Genomic DNA, 20953 nt, shown 5'->3' with positions numbered 1-20953 from the left:
CCACTGCACTCAGACTTTGTTCTCCTTTCATCCATCTAATTCTTTAGTGACATGATACGGGGTTCCTCTCTCCCACTCCCAATCATTACAATATACTACTGTACTGATGCATAAAATAGAAATGTATCATGTTAAGAAAACCTGGGTGAAAATACATAATCGAACTATATGGCACTGAGTTTAAAGAACTGATTTACTGCATGATAATACTATTTGAAGGTATGTAAACAGTACTTCTGTTAAAATAATAATAAAAAATACTCCTTGAAGACAGCAGTCCTAAGCAGAACCCAAATTAGCGGGGTATAAACGTCTAAACATCAGCGGTGTATAAACACACAGGTCTATTCAATGGGGGCTTAATCTCAGAAAAGTGTTCTTAGTATTACACCGTGAGTCTTGTGATTACTGCACGAGTCCAGTTGAATTTTACAACTATTATTATTTAATATATTCCTTGCTTAAGACCTTTCCTTAAAAAATAAATAAATGTACTAATAAAAACAATTGATTTCAATAAAAGAATTAGCATATGTAAAGACTGAGAAAAGTTTGGGGTTTAAAAGGATACAAGTTTTGGTATAATGGGATGAGTGACTTCAATGCTCTGCTTGCGTTTATAGCTGTGGCACGAACCATAATAGGAAGAATTTTTCCATTCACAATAGCGCCATCGAACAATGGACCAAAGAATGGGACCTGAATCAGAAAATTGGGAAATTCAGCTGTTAAATCACTCTCTTTTCTAACAATTAGTAATCAACATTAACAAAGGATTGTTCAAACAGATCATTCTTCTCACCTCTGGTTAGTCAATCACAACAGTTATTCAAAATATTCTAAGAAACAGTTTATCTCATGAAAGTATGCCGATAAGATCACTTGATATTCTCAGCAAAAATAATTTTTCTCCTTATTTTGCTTTAAGAAGTATTTGAATAATTTATCTTATTCAGGCTTAGTTTAAGGCTAATAACAAGTCATGTATGTTATATTCCTGGAGGTCAAACTATGAGTAAGGTTATAGTAGGGACAAATTTGCTGAAGGGACATGATTAGTTTTAAAAAGACAACTGGTAAGAGTTTATATTCACACCTATTGTTAGAGCAATCTTAACATGCAGTTAATGAACAAGTAATCACAATCACTGTTAAGATACTGCCACATCACTGAAGGAAGCCAAGGAATATCATAATATGGGACAAATTTTGTGGTATGTGTGTTGGTTAATAGCATACATTCTGATTCAAAGATTCATATGCACAGCAATGGGCTGCATGCGTCTAGCTACTCAAATGGTGGTTGCTGCTATTAGTTACTATTTGACAGCTGAAACCATTCGTGGAGTGTTGCATTCATCATCTTCTGATGTGTACTGCAGCCAAAGCTAAATGCTGATGGGGATATCCAGCAAGGGCTTTTATGCATGCAGTGCTGTGTTGCAAATTCAGCTCTTAATCAGTCAATGAGAAAGCTACCTGCTCTACACATAAATCTCCTTTTCAGGAGTCAGATGATGGTAAATATGAAGACTAGTGGTGGAATGGATGGATACAGGCAATTGTTCCAGCTTTTCGCTTTTCTGCAGCTTTCCTGACTGACAACCTTGACATAAACATGGTTGTGTTTTTAGTAGTCAGAAAAATTAGCTCTGGATCATTCCTCACTGATGGTGTGAAACTGCTCTAATTTCTTATTCATTCCGCACTCTGTAAGCAAACACTATAGATGCACACAAAGAGAGTGGGAAACTCTGCATTTATACTAACAGGATAGGTTGGGAGCAATGCTCCCTCTAAGCTGTGGAGTCTTGTGAGCAAAACTTCTACTTTATGAGCTACTGGCATTAAAGTTGTGAGCGAGAATTGGGATACTGGATAAATTAGTTTGATCTGGAGCCATTCTTCCTGAGCTAAGACAAAAACGTGTGAGCCCGAGGCAAAAAAACTGTGACCTAGCTCACACTAACTCAGCTTAGAGGGAACATTGGTTGGGAGGGGAATAAAGGCAGATGTCTAAGCTCCCCCCAGATGTCGAGCCCCTTCCAAAGGCAACAGCCTGCCATGCAAACAAACTGGGGGGAATATTTTAACTATATCAATTTATATATTGCACAGACATAGCCAGATGGTCCTGACATGAGAATCCCAGAAAAGGAGGTAAAAGCTTGCTCCCATGCCAATTCATGCTTCCTAGTGCCCTCTCTGTGAGAACTTTAATAGGTTGTAGAATGGGGATGCTTTCTTCTATCTGCCCGAATTTTGGCAGGGAGGCTCACTTGGGCTATGGGTGCAATCTATAAGAATTCCATCCCAGCTGGAGGAAGAGAAGTACATTGGGAAATGTGATTCCCACAGAAAACAAAAGAAATGGGTATCAGATTAATTTCTTACTGCTACTAGCTTTATTTGTGATATTTAAAAACCTAACTTGATTATTACAGCTTCTTCTAATGTGAAAACAAGATATTTTGTTACAAGCATATCACATTTTCCTTTGGCTGACTGAGAGTTTCTATACTTATCAGCTCCAGGAAACGTTATAGTCTTGTCCTGTTCTGGAAAGTCGCACATGCTGTTTTGGATCCGAAGGCTTCTGTGAATGGAAGCAAGTTTGTGGAAGCAATTCCCACCACCTTTCCCTTCGTTCAGCAGGCCCCTACATCTGAGAAGCTATAGCTGGGAGTTGAAAGACGCTCCAGGAAAATATGCCATGTGGACCAGGGGACTGCAGCAGGAAGGACAATTGGTTGGTATCTCTAACCACCCTAGCACACACGTATGAGCACAACAGGTGATAAGCAAAGTGGAAGGCAGTTAAAGTTGCTCCTGTAAACATGTGCCATTTGCAGAAACTTGTATCCAGTCCATAGTGATAAAGTATGACAATACTGAGGTGGATAGGGGAAGACATCTGAAGTCAATCTCTCTTGTAATGTCATCTTGCCTCTCTTAGACTTCAGATGCTAAAATGCAATTACAGAGAATGCAGAGACACAATTGTACCTCTGGAACAAAGGAAGATGGCATTTTACATTGCAGTGTTGCATAATACCTACCCACCAGCTGCTAGCTCTCTCAGCAGTGTGCAAAGGGGCAATTTTGTGGAATATCAGTTTGCAAACATTTACCTTTGGAGCCTTAAACTGCTTTCATTTCCTTGTCCTGCTCAGAGTTCAGATGAATTCTGTGTCAAGGGGGCTGCCTCTGGTAATGTTAACAGCTAACTGAGTGGATGGAGCAATTTACTATCCTGGAAACCAGAACACGCTGAATCATGAACAATCTAGAACACAGCTATTGCATGAAGAAAATAAAGCTTTACCTCAGGTTTCTTCATAATCTGGATACTGAACATGTAATTCTTCATTGGATATATAACAATGAGCACATCTCCAAATTCTGTAGGAATTATTCCTCTTCTGTAGTCCCGCGTATGCTCTGACCAGACAATGTGAACTTCATCATTTCCTAAATGTCTTAGCTGAAATAACAGAAATTTTTACTTTTATAAACATATAATTCTCTAAACTCTGGCTGAAATTAAGGATCTGTAAAACAAACAGCAACAACTGTAGAAAATAATTATAAAATACCATGAATCTGTTTTAGGTTTAAACAAGTCATTTTTAAAGACTGGGTTATAATTGTTCATGTCTCCAAAATAACTTTAAAATGACACCTTGGCCAGCTCAAGAACAGACTCATTTCATGCAAAAGCTGTGGCTGCCTGCTAAAAGCACTACTGATTCAGTTTAGGCTCTTCAGTTTCATTTGCCAGCTTTCAAAGTTTGTGTATTACAAGCTAATGGAGAACACACTTCTAAAGACAAAACCTTTCCACATAAAGCCAAGATTCACATGCAATGACAATATGTGGTTTGGTTTTACAGGAATGAGCCTTGGGAATTCTCAAGCTTGTGTGCTTCCACCTCCACCCTTCCTGCTCTTGCACTCAGCTAAAAAAATTTACATACTTCCACAGCAATCCATCGTTTTTTGTTTTGCTCAACTCATAAGCCATGGCTTGTTCTTTGCCCTCTGAACCAGGATTCCAAATGGCAATTGAGCTATGGTGTACAAGGCCAAGAAGAAAACACGGGTCCAGCTAACTGCCAATGGAAATTTCCTGTGTCTTCCCTTCGCTTAGCAGTCCTTTATGACCCCTGGAAACATTATTCCTTCAGTTGAGGGCTGGAATTCTGCTAACAGAACAGGGGGCAATTAGTCCCTATCACCCTCGTCACTGCAACCCCCTGTCCCATGTAGCTGTTTATCCACGTGAATCTGGGATGATTATATGGAGTCAAAAGGGGCTTCTGGGTGGGGTATCCATGTGCTTCCACCAGCAGTTGTGTGAATCCAACCTCCAGTTTATGATTCAAATTAATCAACTGGCTACGGGTATAGCAAAAATATTTATGTTTTTCTAATGATCCACAGGGGGGAGTGGGCAGGATGAAGTGCATGAACCCAAAGGTTCAAGACAGTGTTACTGTTACAGTATGAAGCATACCTAAGGCTCAGTGAACAGATAAACTTGGTTTTCAGCTGTGCTTGTGGCCTCTCTTCCTCCTTTGACGGTAAATATTTTCAACTAACTTCAGTTACTCAAGACATCAAAATGAAAACACCTAGACCAATTGGGGTTAGTTTGTCTACTTTCTTCCATGGTAACTAGGATTCAATCATGGGTAACAATCCTAATTTTTGGAAAGGCACCTAACTTCAATGAGACATCCCCATTTGCTTTTTTGAATAACCGCAACTAATTAAGGACTTTTTCCTATGAGTTCCATGAACCAGACAAGGAAAAGTTGAAAGAACAGAGCACAAGAAAGCAATTATAAAGGTTTGCGTTAATTACAAATAAAATGAGGTTTGCTCACAAGATCTGAATACAGCCTAACTCTGTAAAGTTATGATATTTGAAGATGTTTAAGTATAGTGATATTTAATTGTCTTATATTCTGTTTTATAACACTTGATTGACATTCATATTTAAAAAAATGAAATGTAACAATGGATTTTCTACAGTCTCCAAGTGACTGAAACAAAACATACTTTTCCCTTGGCAAAAATATATATGTGCCACAATTTCAAACAACCATTTTTAGAGAGTTCAAATTCATTTCTTGCACAAGGATTATACTGTGTCACTGAATTCAATCTTAAAACAAATTTGCTTTTTACTCATGTGCCTCCAATTTTCTTTAAAGCATCTGCATAATTAAGACTGCAGTCTCAGTCTAGTTCATGTTTGGTACATGATGAATGCAGCATCAGATGGTGACTTGCCTATGTGAATGAAGGTAAGTTAAAGAGCACTGTCAAGTTGCAGCCAACTCATGCTGACCATGTGAACTTCCACCTCACTTGGTTTACAAGGCAGGTAATGAAGAGAGGTAGTTTGCCACTGCCTTCCTCTGCATAGCAGCTCCACTCTTCCTTGATGACCTCCCTTCTAAGTACTGAACATGGTCAACCCTGCAAGGCTACTCTGGGCTATTAGGGCTGCTACATGTGAGTGAAAGATGACGCTAATACCACAGATGGAATGTTCACATAATTTTGCATCACTGGAATCACTGCACACTTTCAGTTGCAATTATCCATTCCATAATTGTGATAGGAAATTAAGTAGTGTGATTACATGTGAATCAGCTCTTACCTGAGCAGAAAGAAAAGCACTCCACATTTTTAAAGTTCTTGGGAGTTTTTGTAGAATATGAAACAACAGTCTATAAAATATAAGCTCCCCTTGTAATGCAATAGCTAAAAATGTATTTTTCTGAGTGTAAGGTAATCTGTCTCATAAAGTAACATGGATCCTTATACACTGCAACCTATTCGTCTGCACATTGTTCCCCTTGGAATCCCTTCCGATAGTTCTAGGTTCCTCTCTCTGCTCCCTCTGGTGGCCAGACAAAATGCTGCTTGCCTTTTTAAAAATGTCTGCCCCTTCATCATGTTGATGCCCCCCTTTGGGGGAGCTTTGTGGATGGCACCTCCATCATACACAAGGTTCTCAATCTTATTTCCTAGTGGGGAACAAAAGACGAAGCAGGGAATTTATTTATATATATTTTATTTATATCCCACTCTCCCCCATGAGTGGGTGCCCTCCTCTGGGACATCTGCCTGGGTTGAGAATAGAAAGAATTACTTGTGAAGGTCTCCTGTCTGGTAAGTTACAGGAGTAGTGCTGGGAAATTCATGTTCTCCACCATGGGAGATTGTGTAGGGGTTTCAAAGGTTTCTATTCTCTATGCTTTTTAATACCTACGTGAGACAACTGGGAGATGTTCAATATTTTGTGGTTCGGTGTCATCAGTATTGGATAATATAGCTGTCTCCTTTTCTCTCCTACTCTAATCCCAGTGAGGCTGCAGAATCCCACAAACAACTCCTGAAATCTGTAATGGTCTGGATGAGGGCCAGTAATCTGAAACTTGGTCCAAACAAGATAAAAGTGATGGAAGCATTTTGCTGCCTGTTGAGTCACCTAGACCAGTTTTTGCTTCTTGACACTCATATGGCAGGAGTAGCCAGGAGTGCCTTGTTTGGTAAGCTGCCTGTATTCCCTCCTTCATGATGATCATCCATTCCTGAGTTACCTCTGAGCTAGAATACTGTGCATGAGACTACTCTTGCAGACCATTCAGAAATGGCAACTCTTACAGAATACAGTGGTCAGACAAACATTCTAGACCACAACCCAGTCCTAAAATAACTAATGTTTTCCCCCCATGGGCTTGTTCGAGCAGTTGATGTTGACCTTTAAAGCTCACACAGTGGGAGCTCTCATTATCTGAAGGAATGACTACCTGCATATTTCCCTTCTGAATTCTAAGATCAGCCATACAAGCTGTGAGAAGAAGTGCCTCTTCTGCCTGATGTATGCTATGTATAAACGTAAGATCTAGAACCTTCTTAATGGTTGTGCTGTAGTGGTGGAATTCTCTGTTAAGAGATGCTTGCCTCAACATTTTTAAAATAAGAGTTAACACTTTTTTAAAAATTTAAACCAGTTTTAACTGGATGTGAATGTTTTAATCTGGAGTCTCTTATTTTACTCTTATGTTTGGTTTTAATGATGACAAGCGGTGGGAACTCATTCTTCCCTCCTCCAATATTCCCTCTTTATCTTCCTTGGCCGTCCCCACAGCCTCTCCCCTCTTGCTGCCTCTCCCCTTTCTTGCTACCCTCTCTCCTTCCCATCACCCACCAGCCAACATACTATTACCTCCCCTGTCTTAAGCTTTCCCTACCTAGGCACCCTCTACCCTAGGAAAATCTGTGTGAGCCCAGTTGTCAAGACCTGGAGGGAGCCTGGAGAGCCTGCAATGATATTCCCCTGTATACTCCTTCTCAAACTGTTTCCACTTTTCCTCCTCCTGGCAACCTCCATTTCTTCCCCTTGTCATACTTCCTTCCTTCCTTCCCTCCCTCCCACCACCCACCCACGTTTTATCTGCTCCAAATCTTCAACTGTATTTATTATTCATTTACTTCATTTATACCCTACTTTTATCCTGAGTGGGGACCCAACACAGCTTACGCTTTCTCCTTGCCTCTATTTTATCCTCACAGCAGCCCTGTGAGTTTCTCTGGTTTGTAGAAAGATGTATTTACCTGTCCATGGTGCCAATCCACAGATTTAAGTATCCAGAGTTGAGGCCATATTGATGGTATTTTAGAATTACTGATGATATTTTATTCATTCTGTTATGTTATTAGTTTGTACTGTAAAGCACTCAGAGAGCCTTGTTACAGAGTGTAATGTCACCAAAAGAATATGCAATTATCCACAAACTTTTCAGACGTTGCACAGAGGAAGATGGTCTCATTATCCTAATGAACTGGATCTAGGTGCTATCTAATTTCAGTTCAGAGTATAACTTATAACTTTGCCGCCCACAACCAAGCAGAAATTTCACCCTTCGTAGTACCCACTATGGAGACAGCTGTTAATATAGTAAGCATCTGATCTTGACGAGCACTAGTAAGTAAAATTAGTTGTAATAGAAATACCAAGCTTTGCTTAAACTATTCCTACAGTTATAGCACAGGATTAAAAATTTTGCCTAACCACTGAACAAACTAACGACTGGAGAAAGCAGAGATACCTGAAATTTCATTTTAAAAAATCGAAATACTTTAAAACATTCTTACTTTACAACCATCAACCATGTGTCAGCTTTCCTAATAAGTTTATGTTAACTGAATACAAAAGAAATGTGAAATAAATATAACCAGAAGGGATGATCAAATCTAATTTTGATACATTAATGTCATATGCTGTACATGTTACAATACCAGCCAGAGTTAATACTAAACTGCAGGCTACACTGAGATTTCCAAATGGCAGATTGTTCTAAGTGATACCAAGTATAATTGAAGTAATAAACGATAGTAAAAGCAAAGCACACAGGCAGGAAGAATTCAAGTATTTACTTTAAAAAAATTAAATAAGTTAGTTTTGGAAAGGCAAGACAACTGAAATGATGCAGGACTCAATTTACAGAAAGTTCCTTTCATTTATCTATTGCATTAACCCTTGAACTCTTGCCAGAATTATCAGTAACGTGTAGAATCTCCTAATCTAAAGAGCGGATGAGAAATGACAATCTTACTTCTTGAAGTTCATGATCCAGTTACCATTTCTGCAATCCCATTCCCTGGTAAGGTACCAAACAGAAAAATCAGGGCTAAGTGGGAAAAGGTGCTGCTGTGATTTGGCAGCACAGAAGAGAGGGAGGCTGGCTTCTGAAATAGAAACTAGGAAAACAAAGCTGGACGTGGTGAGATTCTTATGTCTAAAGGAAATCTTCACAATAACAGAAAACGGAGGATAACAAGCCAATATTCATGGCTGAGAAACAAAGAACAGATCAAAGATCTTACAGTCAAAAGGGGGCATAATACTTGTGTGCCCCCCCCAATAACGTTTCATAGCAAATTGCCTTTGCTAGGCTTGTATGCTGCGCTTATTCCATGAATAAAACTTTGTTGGTCTTAAAGGTGCCACTGGACTCAAGCTATGTCCTGCTGCTTCAGACCAACATGACTACCCCGCTGTAAACAAAGAGGCATAATCCATTTGAAGTAAGTGGCAATGGCTGATTACACATTTCAGCAACTCTAGTCAGGTTCGGGTTTGGTTTTTGTTGTTTCTGGCCAATGGCATCCTCCATTGCTGTTCCCATTGTGAACAGACTGTTCTGGTCTGCTCATTCTTCAGATGATCATCTAAAAATGTAACTGAAGAAATTTGAACAATTGCTCCCAATATTAATTATCTCAGTATTAACTAAAAACTTTATTTTTTAAAAATTCGGGGGGGGGGGGGGGGTGGTGACCGGAAGAGATATTTGCCAGCATGACATTGTTGGGACAACCTTTTTCATGTGTCTGCAAGGGAAGGTAATACTTTTGTTTGAGTGAAAGGAATGTCCACCTCCAGGGGTCATTTCCTGCAGGAGCGCACAGGAGCGGAGATCCGGCAGTAAAGAGCCCAGGGGGTGGGCACATGCAACAAGCCTCACCCCCTGCTCCCAGCAGCCCTCAGCCAGAGCAAGAAACAGCCAGGTAAGTTGCAGAGCTCTCCCCACCCCCCCCGGTCCAATGGCACCTTTAAGACCAAGTTTTATTCAGGTACAAGCTCTCCCTCCTCTGTAAGGACAGATCTGCACGCCCCCCCCCCAATAGCTAGCAATCCAAAACAGTCCAGTGGAGCTTGAGCGGTGGGTGTTGCCTTCTGACACACTTCCAGTGATGTCCGGGTGTGTGGCATATGCAAATAAGTCATGCTAATGAGTTATGCTAATGAGCTGCTGCACCTCTTTGTCTACGAAATAACCCCTATCCACCTCCCTGCATTTCGCAGTGAACTGTCTTGGTATCCTTGCTGGCAGCAACAAAACTGAGATTTTTTTTAATGGGGGAGGGAGAGTCAGGGCGACATGATTAAGCTGTGACTATATTACAACAACAAAAGTGGCAAGTGTTTCTCTGGTCTTTCAGTTAGCATTTGAAAACTTCCTGAAGCACTCTTTCTTCTGCCCCCAAGAAGTAAGGAGCTAATCTTTTCAATAAAGATGAGTACCTTATTGTAATTAGCATTGCCAAAGATTCAGTATATTATTCTTGAGCTGTGCTATGCATGAACCACAAAATAAAAAGGTGGGTGGAGACTCATGAGAAGCGCATGACAAAAGTGTGTGTATATTCTAGGCTAAAAAGGGTTAAAAATATGGATTAAACTGTGCCCTGTCTCTGTTACCAATGTGAACTGAGCAACTATCACTCGCAAAAATGATCACCACAGGGAAAAAACCCTTGTGTGGAGTCAGCCAATCTTTAACTTAACTATTTAGTGAAACATAATACATACCGTATATACTCGAGTATAAGCCGACTTTTTCAGCACATTTTTTGTGCTGAAAAAGCACCCCCTCGGCTTATACTCGAGTGAGAAAAAAAATAACAGCGGATTAAAAGACCTCCTCCGCTCAGCAGAACACTAGAGAGCGCGCGGCGAGAGGGAGCTGCACGGGTGTAAGTAAGCGATAGCAAACAACACTAAACACACGCAGACGGGAGGCCCTCCTCCCCCTCCTCCTCTCCCCCCCGCCCAGACCATCCCCCTCCAAAACAGAAGCAAAATGCCCTCATTCATCCTCGGGGATCGGTCTTTCCTCTCTTTCCACTCTACCACCCTAGGAAAAGATCTTTCTACATCTATTACCTGTTACAGAAAAAAAATGAATTTCTTGTTGAAGAAATGCTACACCACTGAATGCCAGATTACTAGGATCAAACAACAAAAATAGCTATTCCATTTCCGCTCTATTTCCAGAAAGATCTGACTGGTCACTGCTGCAAATATACTACCAGACCAGTAGTGTCCTTATTATACTGAATACAGGGGACTACCACTCAAAACAGTATGCCCAGCATCATTTTATGTATGCAAACAGAAATATATATATTTTTAAAAAACCCTCCAACCCTCGCATTTCCCACCCTAGGCTTATACTCGAGTCAATACTTTTTCCCAGTTTTTTGTGGTAAAATTAGGAGTCTCGGCTTATACTCGGGTCGGCTTATACTCGAGTATATACGGTACATATAAATGCTAAACTGAGAAGACACTGTTCTGGTCCTGCTCATTCTTCAGACTATCATCTAAAAAAATCTGAACTATTGCTCCCTATATTAATTAACATTTTATTACTTCATTTTAAATACATTTTTGTATTGCTGACAGTTTCCTTTAACTGAAGTACACCAAGGTAGTTAATTTTTTTTTTTTAAAAGAGGAGAAATATAACATAAATTCAGCCATTCATTTGTCAGTTATAAAAAAGACTTTTTTGGATATTTTCTTCTAGCTTAATCACATTATTTGCTATTTAACTGCTGTATCAAAACTTCATTCTTTCATGGAAACTGGTAGAAAATAAATTACTGAATTAGTATGGTATCTGAAAATGAGAATCTTGATACTGCAATGACAGGACCAGCAGGAAGACATTTTTTAAATTTAATTTTATTTACATTTCTAAGATAATTATCATTATAATTAACAACAACAACAACAACAACATTATTATTATTATTATTATTATTATTATTATTATTATTATTATCCTGCCCTCCCGGCCAAGGCTGACTCAATAAGGTACTCATTCACCTTTGGGCAAACTAGACATCAATAAGGTACTCATTCACCTTTGGGCAAACTAGACATTGCAAATAATCTTCTGGGTTAAAAGGAAACAAGCATTCTGAACTCATCCAATACTTCTGGAGAAAGTTTCTGACTATTACAAAGTACATTCCTCATGGTTATCATTTGCTTGAGAAGGTGTTATCTAGAGAGTACTTGCCTTCTCACTCTATTAACAGACTCAGCTCAGCACTGTTATATATGGATACGCACAAAAATGCTTGGTGTCACCTGTAGTGTTTATTTCTAAAAAGGTTTGTTATTACATGCATTTTCTTTATTCCATGCATTTCCAGGGGAAAACATTTTTTTCCTGACTGTAATTCTCTACCCTTCCAACTTGGATGACTCCCCCCACCCCTGACATACACAAATGACCCTTTCTTCAACATTTCTGGCTGCTAGGAGGATCTCTATTTATAGACAATTAAAATTCTTATCTGCAGAGCAGGTACAGGGAGGATTTGGCACCAAGCAAGCAGATATTTGCATAGGCTTGTCCCTATTTGCATTTTAAAAATTGAGGGGTCCTCTTTCAAATTGAATAACATATGGGCAAGGGGAAACTTCATTCTGTGCCTTACTTCACTGTGCTCTACTGCTTTTTCTCCCAACCAAGTTCCTGTACTGAAAGTGAGCTGGGTGGGGAGAAAAATGCAAAATGAAATGGAGTGCAGCAGAGTAAGTCACAGGAGGGGATTGGGTTTAGTGCCTCTATCCTGTCTTTATTTAAAAGATTCATTTCTACTTTCTTTGCAAGTGAATGGGCAGATGAGTGTAACTACATGAGGATCCCCCTATCATGTTTAGTTCTGCCCTTAGCTGAAGTGTCTTTTCCTCCTACTGCGACTAACAACAGCCAACCCAATGGCTACTTTTAAGTAGTATACAGATGTTAATAGATCTTACATTCATCATCAACATTTTTGCACATGATTTACTTTGGCCCTAAGTCTCTCTTTTGCATTACTGCTTGAAATGCAGATGCATCAAGATGGCAGGGCAAATGTTGCCTGGTGTCTTGGGACAGAAGCAAGTGTAACACTTGCCTCCATCTTTTGCAGTTCACTTCACTGTCTGCCTACATGCCAGCATCTGCACAAAAACCATCTCCCCCTATGTCTAGCAGGAACAACACCAGAGAGAACAGAAAAACAAACAGGAGCCACTGTTTATATATAGATTTAAACCAATGCCTCCCACAGATTAAAGGGAACAGAGGAAGGACACCATAGAAGGAAAGAGCCAATATACATTCTTATCGGAACCCAAAAGTTTACTAGTTCATATTTTAAAAGAAACTGGATCCTGAATCTCATGAAAGACATTATTTAAAAAACAATTATACTAAATGTATGGTCATTAAAATTATGTAGAACAATACTACATCTACACTTTTATTAAAAACGTAGAACTAACTTTTCTGGTAGGATACTAGAGGCCACATTCCAGAATTACATTTAGTGCCTAACCAGCAGGAGACAAACAGGAAGTCAGGGGGGAGGGGGAATCTCCAAATGGTGGCAACACCCAAATGCTGGCTATGATGCAACATAGAGTTGTGAGATTTTTTTCTTTAGCATGAACCACAAGTGCACACCACTTCAGCAGTCTGGATTCTTTTTTTTTTTTTTTTTTTTTTAAAAAACCCAATGTTTCTGCAAACATGGGTTTTCCCCAACCTTGTAGAAAAATCTACCTCCATCTAAATATTTATCCACTGGGTAGATTATTTGATTGTGGCACTTTGTAGGGTTAACAGGTCCTACCTGGCTGCCAGCAGGGGTGCTCCAGGCTGCTGGCTGGGATCTTCTGGCATGCGCGCCACGATGACATCACCCAGAAGTGAAGTTCTAGTTTTTGGGCAAAGTCTATGGTTTTTTGCCCTCAGAACCACAGAGTTTGCTCAAAAATTAGTGTGTCATCCCCAGAGGGTGGCAACATAATGATGACACTTCTGGGTGACGTCATCACAACAGGAACGTTGTGTGGTGACGGGGCTTTCCCTGCTAGCCAACTGACTGGTGGCGGATTGGAGCCCCAAAGACCAGGGGATCCCCCGGCCAGACTGGGGGTCTGGCAACCCTAGCGCTTTGGGGCCACATTCAGAATTAAATGTATAGATCGGAAATTACAGTACAAACCTAAGTAACTTCCATGTTATTCAGTGGGGCTTACTTCCAGGAAAGTGTTCATAAGACTGCACTGGCTTAAGTTCTGTTTATTTCAGTGAGATTTAAGCACACTGAGCCACTTAAATGTGCTTCAGTTTTTGTAGTTAAGGCTTGCCTACTGCAACCAAAAGTTGATGCAGAAAATATGATCTTTATACAGACTCCGACTGCATACAGATGAGCTGTAATATGTACAAAAGAGCCTATCTAAAAGTCTACTACATGAAGAAAAGATCAAGAAATCCAGTGCCACTTATGATAGCCTATGCACAAAGCTTTGCACAACCACTTGAGGAATGGAATGCATGCAGCCTTGTGCTATATTATTGGTCTTTTGATTACAGCCACTAAGTGCACTTTATGAAATGATTCCTAGGTTGCACAGTTTGAAATATTCAGATGTTTTACAGAGTTTTCAAGTCACTTGTGAGAAATTTTAAAGCTCCAAGGGAGCAATCCTAAGCAGGTCTCTTCAGATCTAAATCCCATTTTATTCCAATGGGGCTTATTCCCAGGAAAGTGGTTTTAGGATTGCAGCCAAAGTCTTAAATAATAATACAGAGAACCATCTACAGGTTGAACATAGACCAAAAAGTCATCAATAATTGAAGCTTGCCAGAGGCATAGCTATTTCTCTGTACTAACTGTCGGCGATCTAATTTAATTACAAATATTAAACTCCACGCTGAGGTCAACCGGCCTCACTTCCTCCAATATTACACTTCAACCAGCGCTCATTAATGTCTGTTCAATGGATTAGCACATCTGAAGATATATGTACAGAATAGAGGGGGGACCATCTAATGATAGCCAATTGTTCATCTGTAATAGGGCAAATGTTCCAGCCCTTAACTTATTATCACTAATATGGATTTATTACATTTTAAAAAGAAAAAAAATACCAATGGTGCAAACAGTTTATTCCTGAGGTGGCTGTAAGAAAGGTGTTTCTGATGACATACTGGCTACAAATACATACAATTATCAAAAACCAATACATTTAAATATTTCATGTTACATTTTAGACATTTGGAAAATAAAAATAAAGTGAATATTGTGTGAAGAGTACACTCGCTGGATACCCTGTAGAAAGTCAGTGTTCAAATACCAGTGAGGGTTTGAAGGTTGAAAGGGACAGTTAGGAAGCAGGTATGTCTGGGGCTGTATATTATGTTGACTGGTAAGTAGAGTGTTTACCTATGCCAATAAATTGACCTGCTGAGCCGCATCCATGATGGAGATTGTGCATTGCCAAGGAATTCAAAGTACAGCACAAACCTCACCATTTGTGGGAGGATCAGTTCTTGGATTCACAGTGAATGGTAAAATCCACAAACACTGGAAAGGAGGGGTATGCTGCCTCCCAGCCGCTGGAAACCAAATTTCTTACAGAGTTTAATGATTTAATGACTACAAGGATGGCACTGGGTAAAAACAGGGTGGAGACTACCTCTCATGATTAGACCAAAGATAAATGAAATTGCAATCATAAATATGTGAATGGCAGGGGTCTACTGTACGTGAATGTTATGACCTTGGTCTGACTGAGCCTCTGCCCTTTGTCTACTCAGTGCCCACTGCTATAACAGACTGAATTGGTTTAGTGGAGGCCCTTGGAAGGGACTCAGCAGAAGATGGCCTAACCTGACTATCTGCCGCAGCCACTGTGGGTTTTCCGCAGAGAAAAGCTTCCAAGCTTTTAAAGAATATTCTAGGTGTTAGGAGTATTTCCCCTCCCCTCCGTCTACAGAGATCCCTTTCCTGCCCAAAGGATCACGTGATGGAGGTGGGGAGAACACTCTTCCCTCACGTCCCTTTCCCGCTGTGAGGATGCTATTGTATTGGATGAGTGGCCCACAGCAGGGAAAGGAGGGAGGGATGTGTGCCTTCACAGAAGACTACTTGATGAGCAACCGTTACAGGTAAGTAGAACCCCGATTTCATCGTTGTGGCTTCTGTGCAGTCTCACACGGGAGAGTAGCAAGCTCACTTCCTGAGGAGGTGGGTGTGGGCTGATCAACAAAAGATCACTTGTAATACAAGCTTTCCCACTGCAGCCTTGTTCCTGGAATGCACATCCATCGAGTAATGCCTGACGAATGTCAAAGGTGTGGACCATGTAGCTGCTTTACAAATGGCATCAAGTGCAAGTTTGGACTGGAGAGCTTCTGATTAAACTTGAGCCCTTGTGGGGTGAGCCTTCAGAGCGATGGGGCAAAGCATCTTGGCTTCACTGTAAACAGACATAAAGGCAGTGACTACCCATTTGGACAGTGAGCTTACCATTATTGGACCCTTTGAAGCATACAATTAAATTTCTATATCTCCTAAATTCCTGTGCTCTCTTCAAATAAAAGAGGAGTGCTCTTCTCATGTCTAGCGTGTGTAGTGCTTGCTCCAATGGCAACGTTGGCAAAAGGAAGAACACAGAGGGGTTGATATCTTGTGGCTTAGGTGGAAATGCGACACCACCTTAGGAATTCCAAGCTGGGTCTGAACACCACCTTATCCACATGAAACTTAATAAGGGGAGGGGGTGTCGCAGTGCAGCGCACATAGTTCCCCTACCCTTCTGGCAGATGTGGCACCTACTAGAAAGGCAGTCTTGTATGAAAGAAATGCCAATTCAGCCTTAGCCATAGGTTCAAAAGGTTTATACATTAACTTCATTAGAACCAATGACAAGCTCCATTGAGGAACCAGGGGTACAACAGGCGGAAAAATACTATGCAATTTTTTTAAGGAACCTTCTGGATTCAGGAGCAGAGAACACTGAGCATCCTTTAATTGCTATCAGATGTAATGACCTCACATCTGGGTGATGGACCAGCCCTATGTGAACAAGGTCATCTGCTGGAGGCAGGGTCCTGTAAACCCCTTTAGCTAACTTCCACAGTGTGGGGAACCGCACCCTTCTGGCCCAGGATGCACGAGGTCCCATCTACTTTTAGTTTTGATATCACCTTGTGCAGCATCTCAAAAGGAGGAAAACCACAGAACAGATGGCCATGCCATCATAACTGGAAAGCATCCCCAACTGATTTTTTGTGCAGGGCTGCCCTAGAACAAAACAGGTGGAATTTGGTATTGTTTGTGGATGTAAAGAGATCTATCTCAGGGACTCCCCAATAGGGATGTGCAATTTTTTTTTAACTGGTATTTTTTAGTTCAGGTTTATTGGACCCCACATTTTTCTAGCATTTCTGAAAAATCCTGGATCCAATACCAGTACAGTATTCAGATCTGAGACTTTTAAAGAAATGCCCTTTTTTTCGGGGGGGGGGGGGGTCCAATAGATCCAAGAAGAAAAATACCAGTTTAAAAAAAAAGCCAGCCCAATCCTGGGCTACTCCCTGTGGGCACAGGAAGTCCTGGCTGGGTTTGCTTCTCCTGCAGTCCGTTTTAAACTGGGCTGCAGGAGAAGCTAGACCTAGGAACTGCTCCACACAACAGGAGATCCTGGCTGGGCTCCCTTCTCCTGCACTCTAGTTTAAACCGGTCTGCAGGATACGTGAGCTCCATGAGCTGCTGTGCCGCATGGAGCACTCAGCACATTGCTCCATGTGGCACAGGAGATCCTGGCTGGGCTCACTTCTCCTGCACTCTAGTTTAAACTGCAGGCTGCAGAAGAAGCCAGCGCAAAGCCCAGCCTCTGAGGAGCAATCTGCACAGATGATCCTAGGGCTGGCTTCTTCTGCAGCCTGGTTTAAACTGGTCTGCATGAGAAGCCAGCACCAAGCCAAGCCTGCAGGAAAAGTCTGCTCCCAACCGACACAGCTGATCCTCAAGCTGTATTCTGCAGTCCCTTTAAGCTTGAAAGGGACTGCCACAGAAGCCCGATGAACAGCTGAGAGGCCGGAACAATTTACTCCAGCCTCTCCACTGTTTTCACATTTACCCAGTAATTCCCAAATATATCCAGAATTTTTTTTGGATTTTTTTTAATTTTCCTGAGAAAACCTGGATGCATTTAGGATGCTAAAATCTACCCAGTAAGGTATTTTTTGTGTATATTTTTGGCGTGGGTAGATCCAAATAAGAACATAAGAACATAAGAGACGCCAATGTTGGATCAGGCCATTGGCCCATCCAGTCCAACACTCTGTCACACAGTGGCCAAAAATACCAGGTGCCATCAGGAGGTCCACCAGTGGGGCCAGGACATTAGAAGCCCTTCCACTGTTGACCCCCCCCCCCCAAGCACCAAGAAGACAGAGCCCCTATCTATACCTTGTGGCTAATAGCCACTGATGGGCCTCTGCTCCATATGGTTATCTAATTCCCTTTTGAAGCCGTCCATGCTTGTAGCCGCCACCACTTCCTGTGGCAGTGAATTGCATACCCCTACTCCCCATTCCCTGAAAATCGGAGACAGGTAGCATTCTGTTACTCTTGGTTCACGTCTGTGTCTCTGCTTAATTTGTCTACTAAGGCATTATCATGACCAGCTATGTGAATGGCCATCAGATGGATTCTCTGCCTTACTGCCCATTGCCAGATGTGCTTCATCTCTCTGCAGAGATGAACAGATCCTGTGCTTCCCTGCTTATTTAGATAAAATTTTGACGTGATGTTGTCTGCAGCTAGCAGGACATGTCATCCTCTGGTGATTTTTGTAAAAGAAGTAAGAGAATGCCTGATGGCCCTCAACCCTAACAAGTTAATATGGAGTCTAGATTCCCGCTCAGACCATACACCCTTCACTTCAGACCCTTCACAGTGAGTTCCCCAACCCATGAGGGAAGCGTCAGAGAACAACTGTATGTCATGGGATTGTATCCCCAGTTGAACATATTTAACCCAGACCACCTGACTAAGGATCTTAAGATAGTTCTAGGGACCAATAATTTCTTCCATTGAGGCTCGATACTGGGATCAAATTTCTTTATAAACCAGTTTTGCAGTGGAACCTTGCATATGGCACCATGGCGGTGTTTGAAGCCATGTAGCCTAGAAGCTTTTGGATATATAAGGCTGGCTGGAATCTGTTAGACAGAAATCTCTTGACTAGTGCCAGAACAGTGTTAGCCCTTTGACGAGGCAAGTATGCTTTCCCCTCAGGAGAATCAATAGGCACCCCAATAAAGTCAGTGGACGGGACAAGAAATAGGTTTTCTTATTAACTGGGAGAAATCTCACCTAAGTCCTGCAAGGCGTTGAGAGCAAATTGAAGATTCACAGCTAGTCTGTCTGGGGAATCATCTACAAAGAGCCAGTCGTCAAGGTAAGGATAAACTGTGCATCCTTTCAGCCTTAGATAAGAAATGACTACTGAAGCACACTTTGTTGGTGTCAAGCCTTGATTCTGAGGTAAGCTGGGATAGGGGGATTAATAAATGTAAAAAATAAAGTATGCCAGAGGCCATCACCCTACTGTTGCCTTTGGCAATATGCCTGGCTGCATGGAGTTGCTGCTTGCAGAAGCCCTTCTGATATCAGAAGTTTAGCTAGGGCTTGTTTGTCATCAGACAATATCTGTACAAACTGTATCAAACACCGTAAAGTTTGACACAGATGAATAAATCTTCATTCCCAAATGGTCCAGCCTCAGGCCTTCCTCCAAATGGGAGGAATGGTTGCCTGCTCTTACTCTGGCAGGGAAACCTCTTACACAAGAGAGTTCACTTGTTGCTGGCAGAAGAGATAGTCACAGTCATCCTCTCTAACCTTGGATAGGGCCTCAAGTTTTTTTTGCTGAAGCTGGAGTGAAGGCAGGCTTAGTACAAACACTCATGGCTATATCCTGTATACCCTGAAGCATAGGAAGAGTGATGGGACCAGAGTCAGTATTACATAAAATTATATAAAATTTTTGTTATTGGGTCTGTTGGTCGTGGCTCGGCTGAGTTCTAGTGCCTTGGCCATTCAGAGTACAGCTTCAGGTCTTCCATGGGGGAAACTACTGATGGGTCGCCCACTGTCTCATCAGGGGAAGGCATAGATGTGCTCTCAGAACCTGCCTCCAAAGTTTAGTGCCATTCTTCCTCCAAGTCAGACTTTGATTAGAAGATTCTGCCACTGGTTGGTACTGTGGACAGTGCTCACCTTTGGATCTGGTGATTGGCTTTGGAGGTTGCCAAGGGCAGGGGCCTTGTGGAGGTCCCCATGGTCCCCATTGGGGTGGCATCATAAAGGGAAAGTGAACCAAGAATTCTGTTGAGGTGGCCACTGAAAAGGCAGCTGTTGGATTGTTTGTCCTTTGCTCTGGTGTATTGTAGAGGGAGCAGATGGTGGCACTTCAAAGATTTCATCCTCCGATGACCTCAGGGACCAAGCAGCATGTCTTGATGGCAAAGGCATCTTTGGGTGTGATGACAGCTCAACACTGATTCCAGTACGTGAAGCATGGTGTCTGGGGGACCTTGATCTAAAGATTGCTGGTGTCAAGCCTTGATTCTGCGGTGAATTTCCCGCTGGCATTGATGTCGATCCCAAGGTGATGGTGAAGCTTGACCTCTGGAAGACAGAGCCTGTTGACCTCGAGGGGAGACTGATCAGCGCCAAGATGAAGACAATCAGTCACGGGGTGGGCTCCAGTGAAAATGTTTGGTCTTTTTCTTAGCTTTTTTTGGCAGCAGTTTCAATGACGATCTAATCACAGTTGGTTGGGCCTTCTTGGGCCTTTGTGGCCCTCTCCCCAACATAGAATACATGATTTATGATCGTCACTCTGGGCCATTTTGGACCCACAATCCTCACATTTATTAGGCCATCCTACTAGTTCTATTGATTGATTTTTGTGGAAAAACTTTGCTCAAATCAACTCTTGGATAAACCAATGAAGCAGTTCAAGGAAGCTAGTCTTCTCCTCACAGCAGCAAGAAGAGAACTGAGAGAAGAGTACTCTCCCCACCTCTGTCACATGATCCTTTGGGCAGGAAAGGGATCTCTGTAGATGCAGGGGAGGGGGAGCACTCCTAACAGCTAGAATATTCTTTAAAAGCTTGGAAACTCTTCTCCACGACTGGCCTGCAATCATGCAGTCCCATGTGGAACTGCACAGAAGCCACTGAACAATATTCTTACTCCTTTTTTCCTTACCTGT

At 41.6% G+C, this 20953-nt stretch overlaps 1 protein-coding gene across 1 annotated transcript in view; it reads right to left on the bottom strand.

Annotated features, from left to right (window-relative positions):
- Positions 1–20953, bottom strand: part of RALGAPA1 (Ral GTPase activating protein, alpha subunit 1 (catalytic)) — a gene marked incomplete at its 5' end in the record, with an annotated part of 108347 nt that overhangs the window by 27234 nt on the left and 60160 nt on the right. Inside the window, 2 exons of the mRNA XM_015422619.1 lie at positions 572–699; positions 3326–3484. Coding sequence (XP_015278105.1) covers positions 572–699; positions 3326–3484 — 287 coding nt within the window. The remainder of the gene's footprint in view (positions 1–571; positions 700–3325; positions 3485–20953) is intronic.

The sequence above is a fragment of the Gekko japonicus genome, unplaced genomic scaffold (genome assembly GCF_001447785.1).
Source record: "Gekko japonicus isolate JY-2015 unplaced genomic scaffold, Gekko_japonicus_V1.1 scaffold1920, whole genome shotgun sequence".
NCBI classification, from domain to species: Eukaryota; Metazoa; Chordata; class Lepidosauria; order Squamata; family Gekkonidae; genus Gekko; species Gekko japonicus.
The sequence above is the reverse complement of the archived record's forward strand: the minus strand, read 5'-3'. Positions and strand labels throughout refer to the sequence as shown.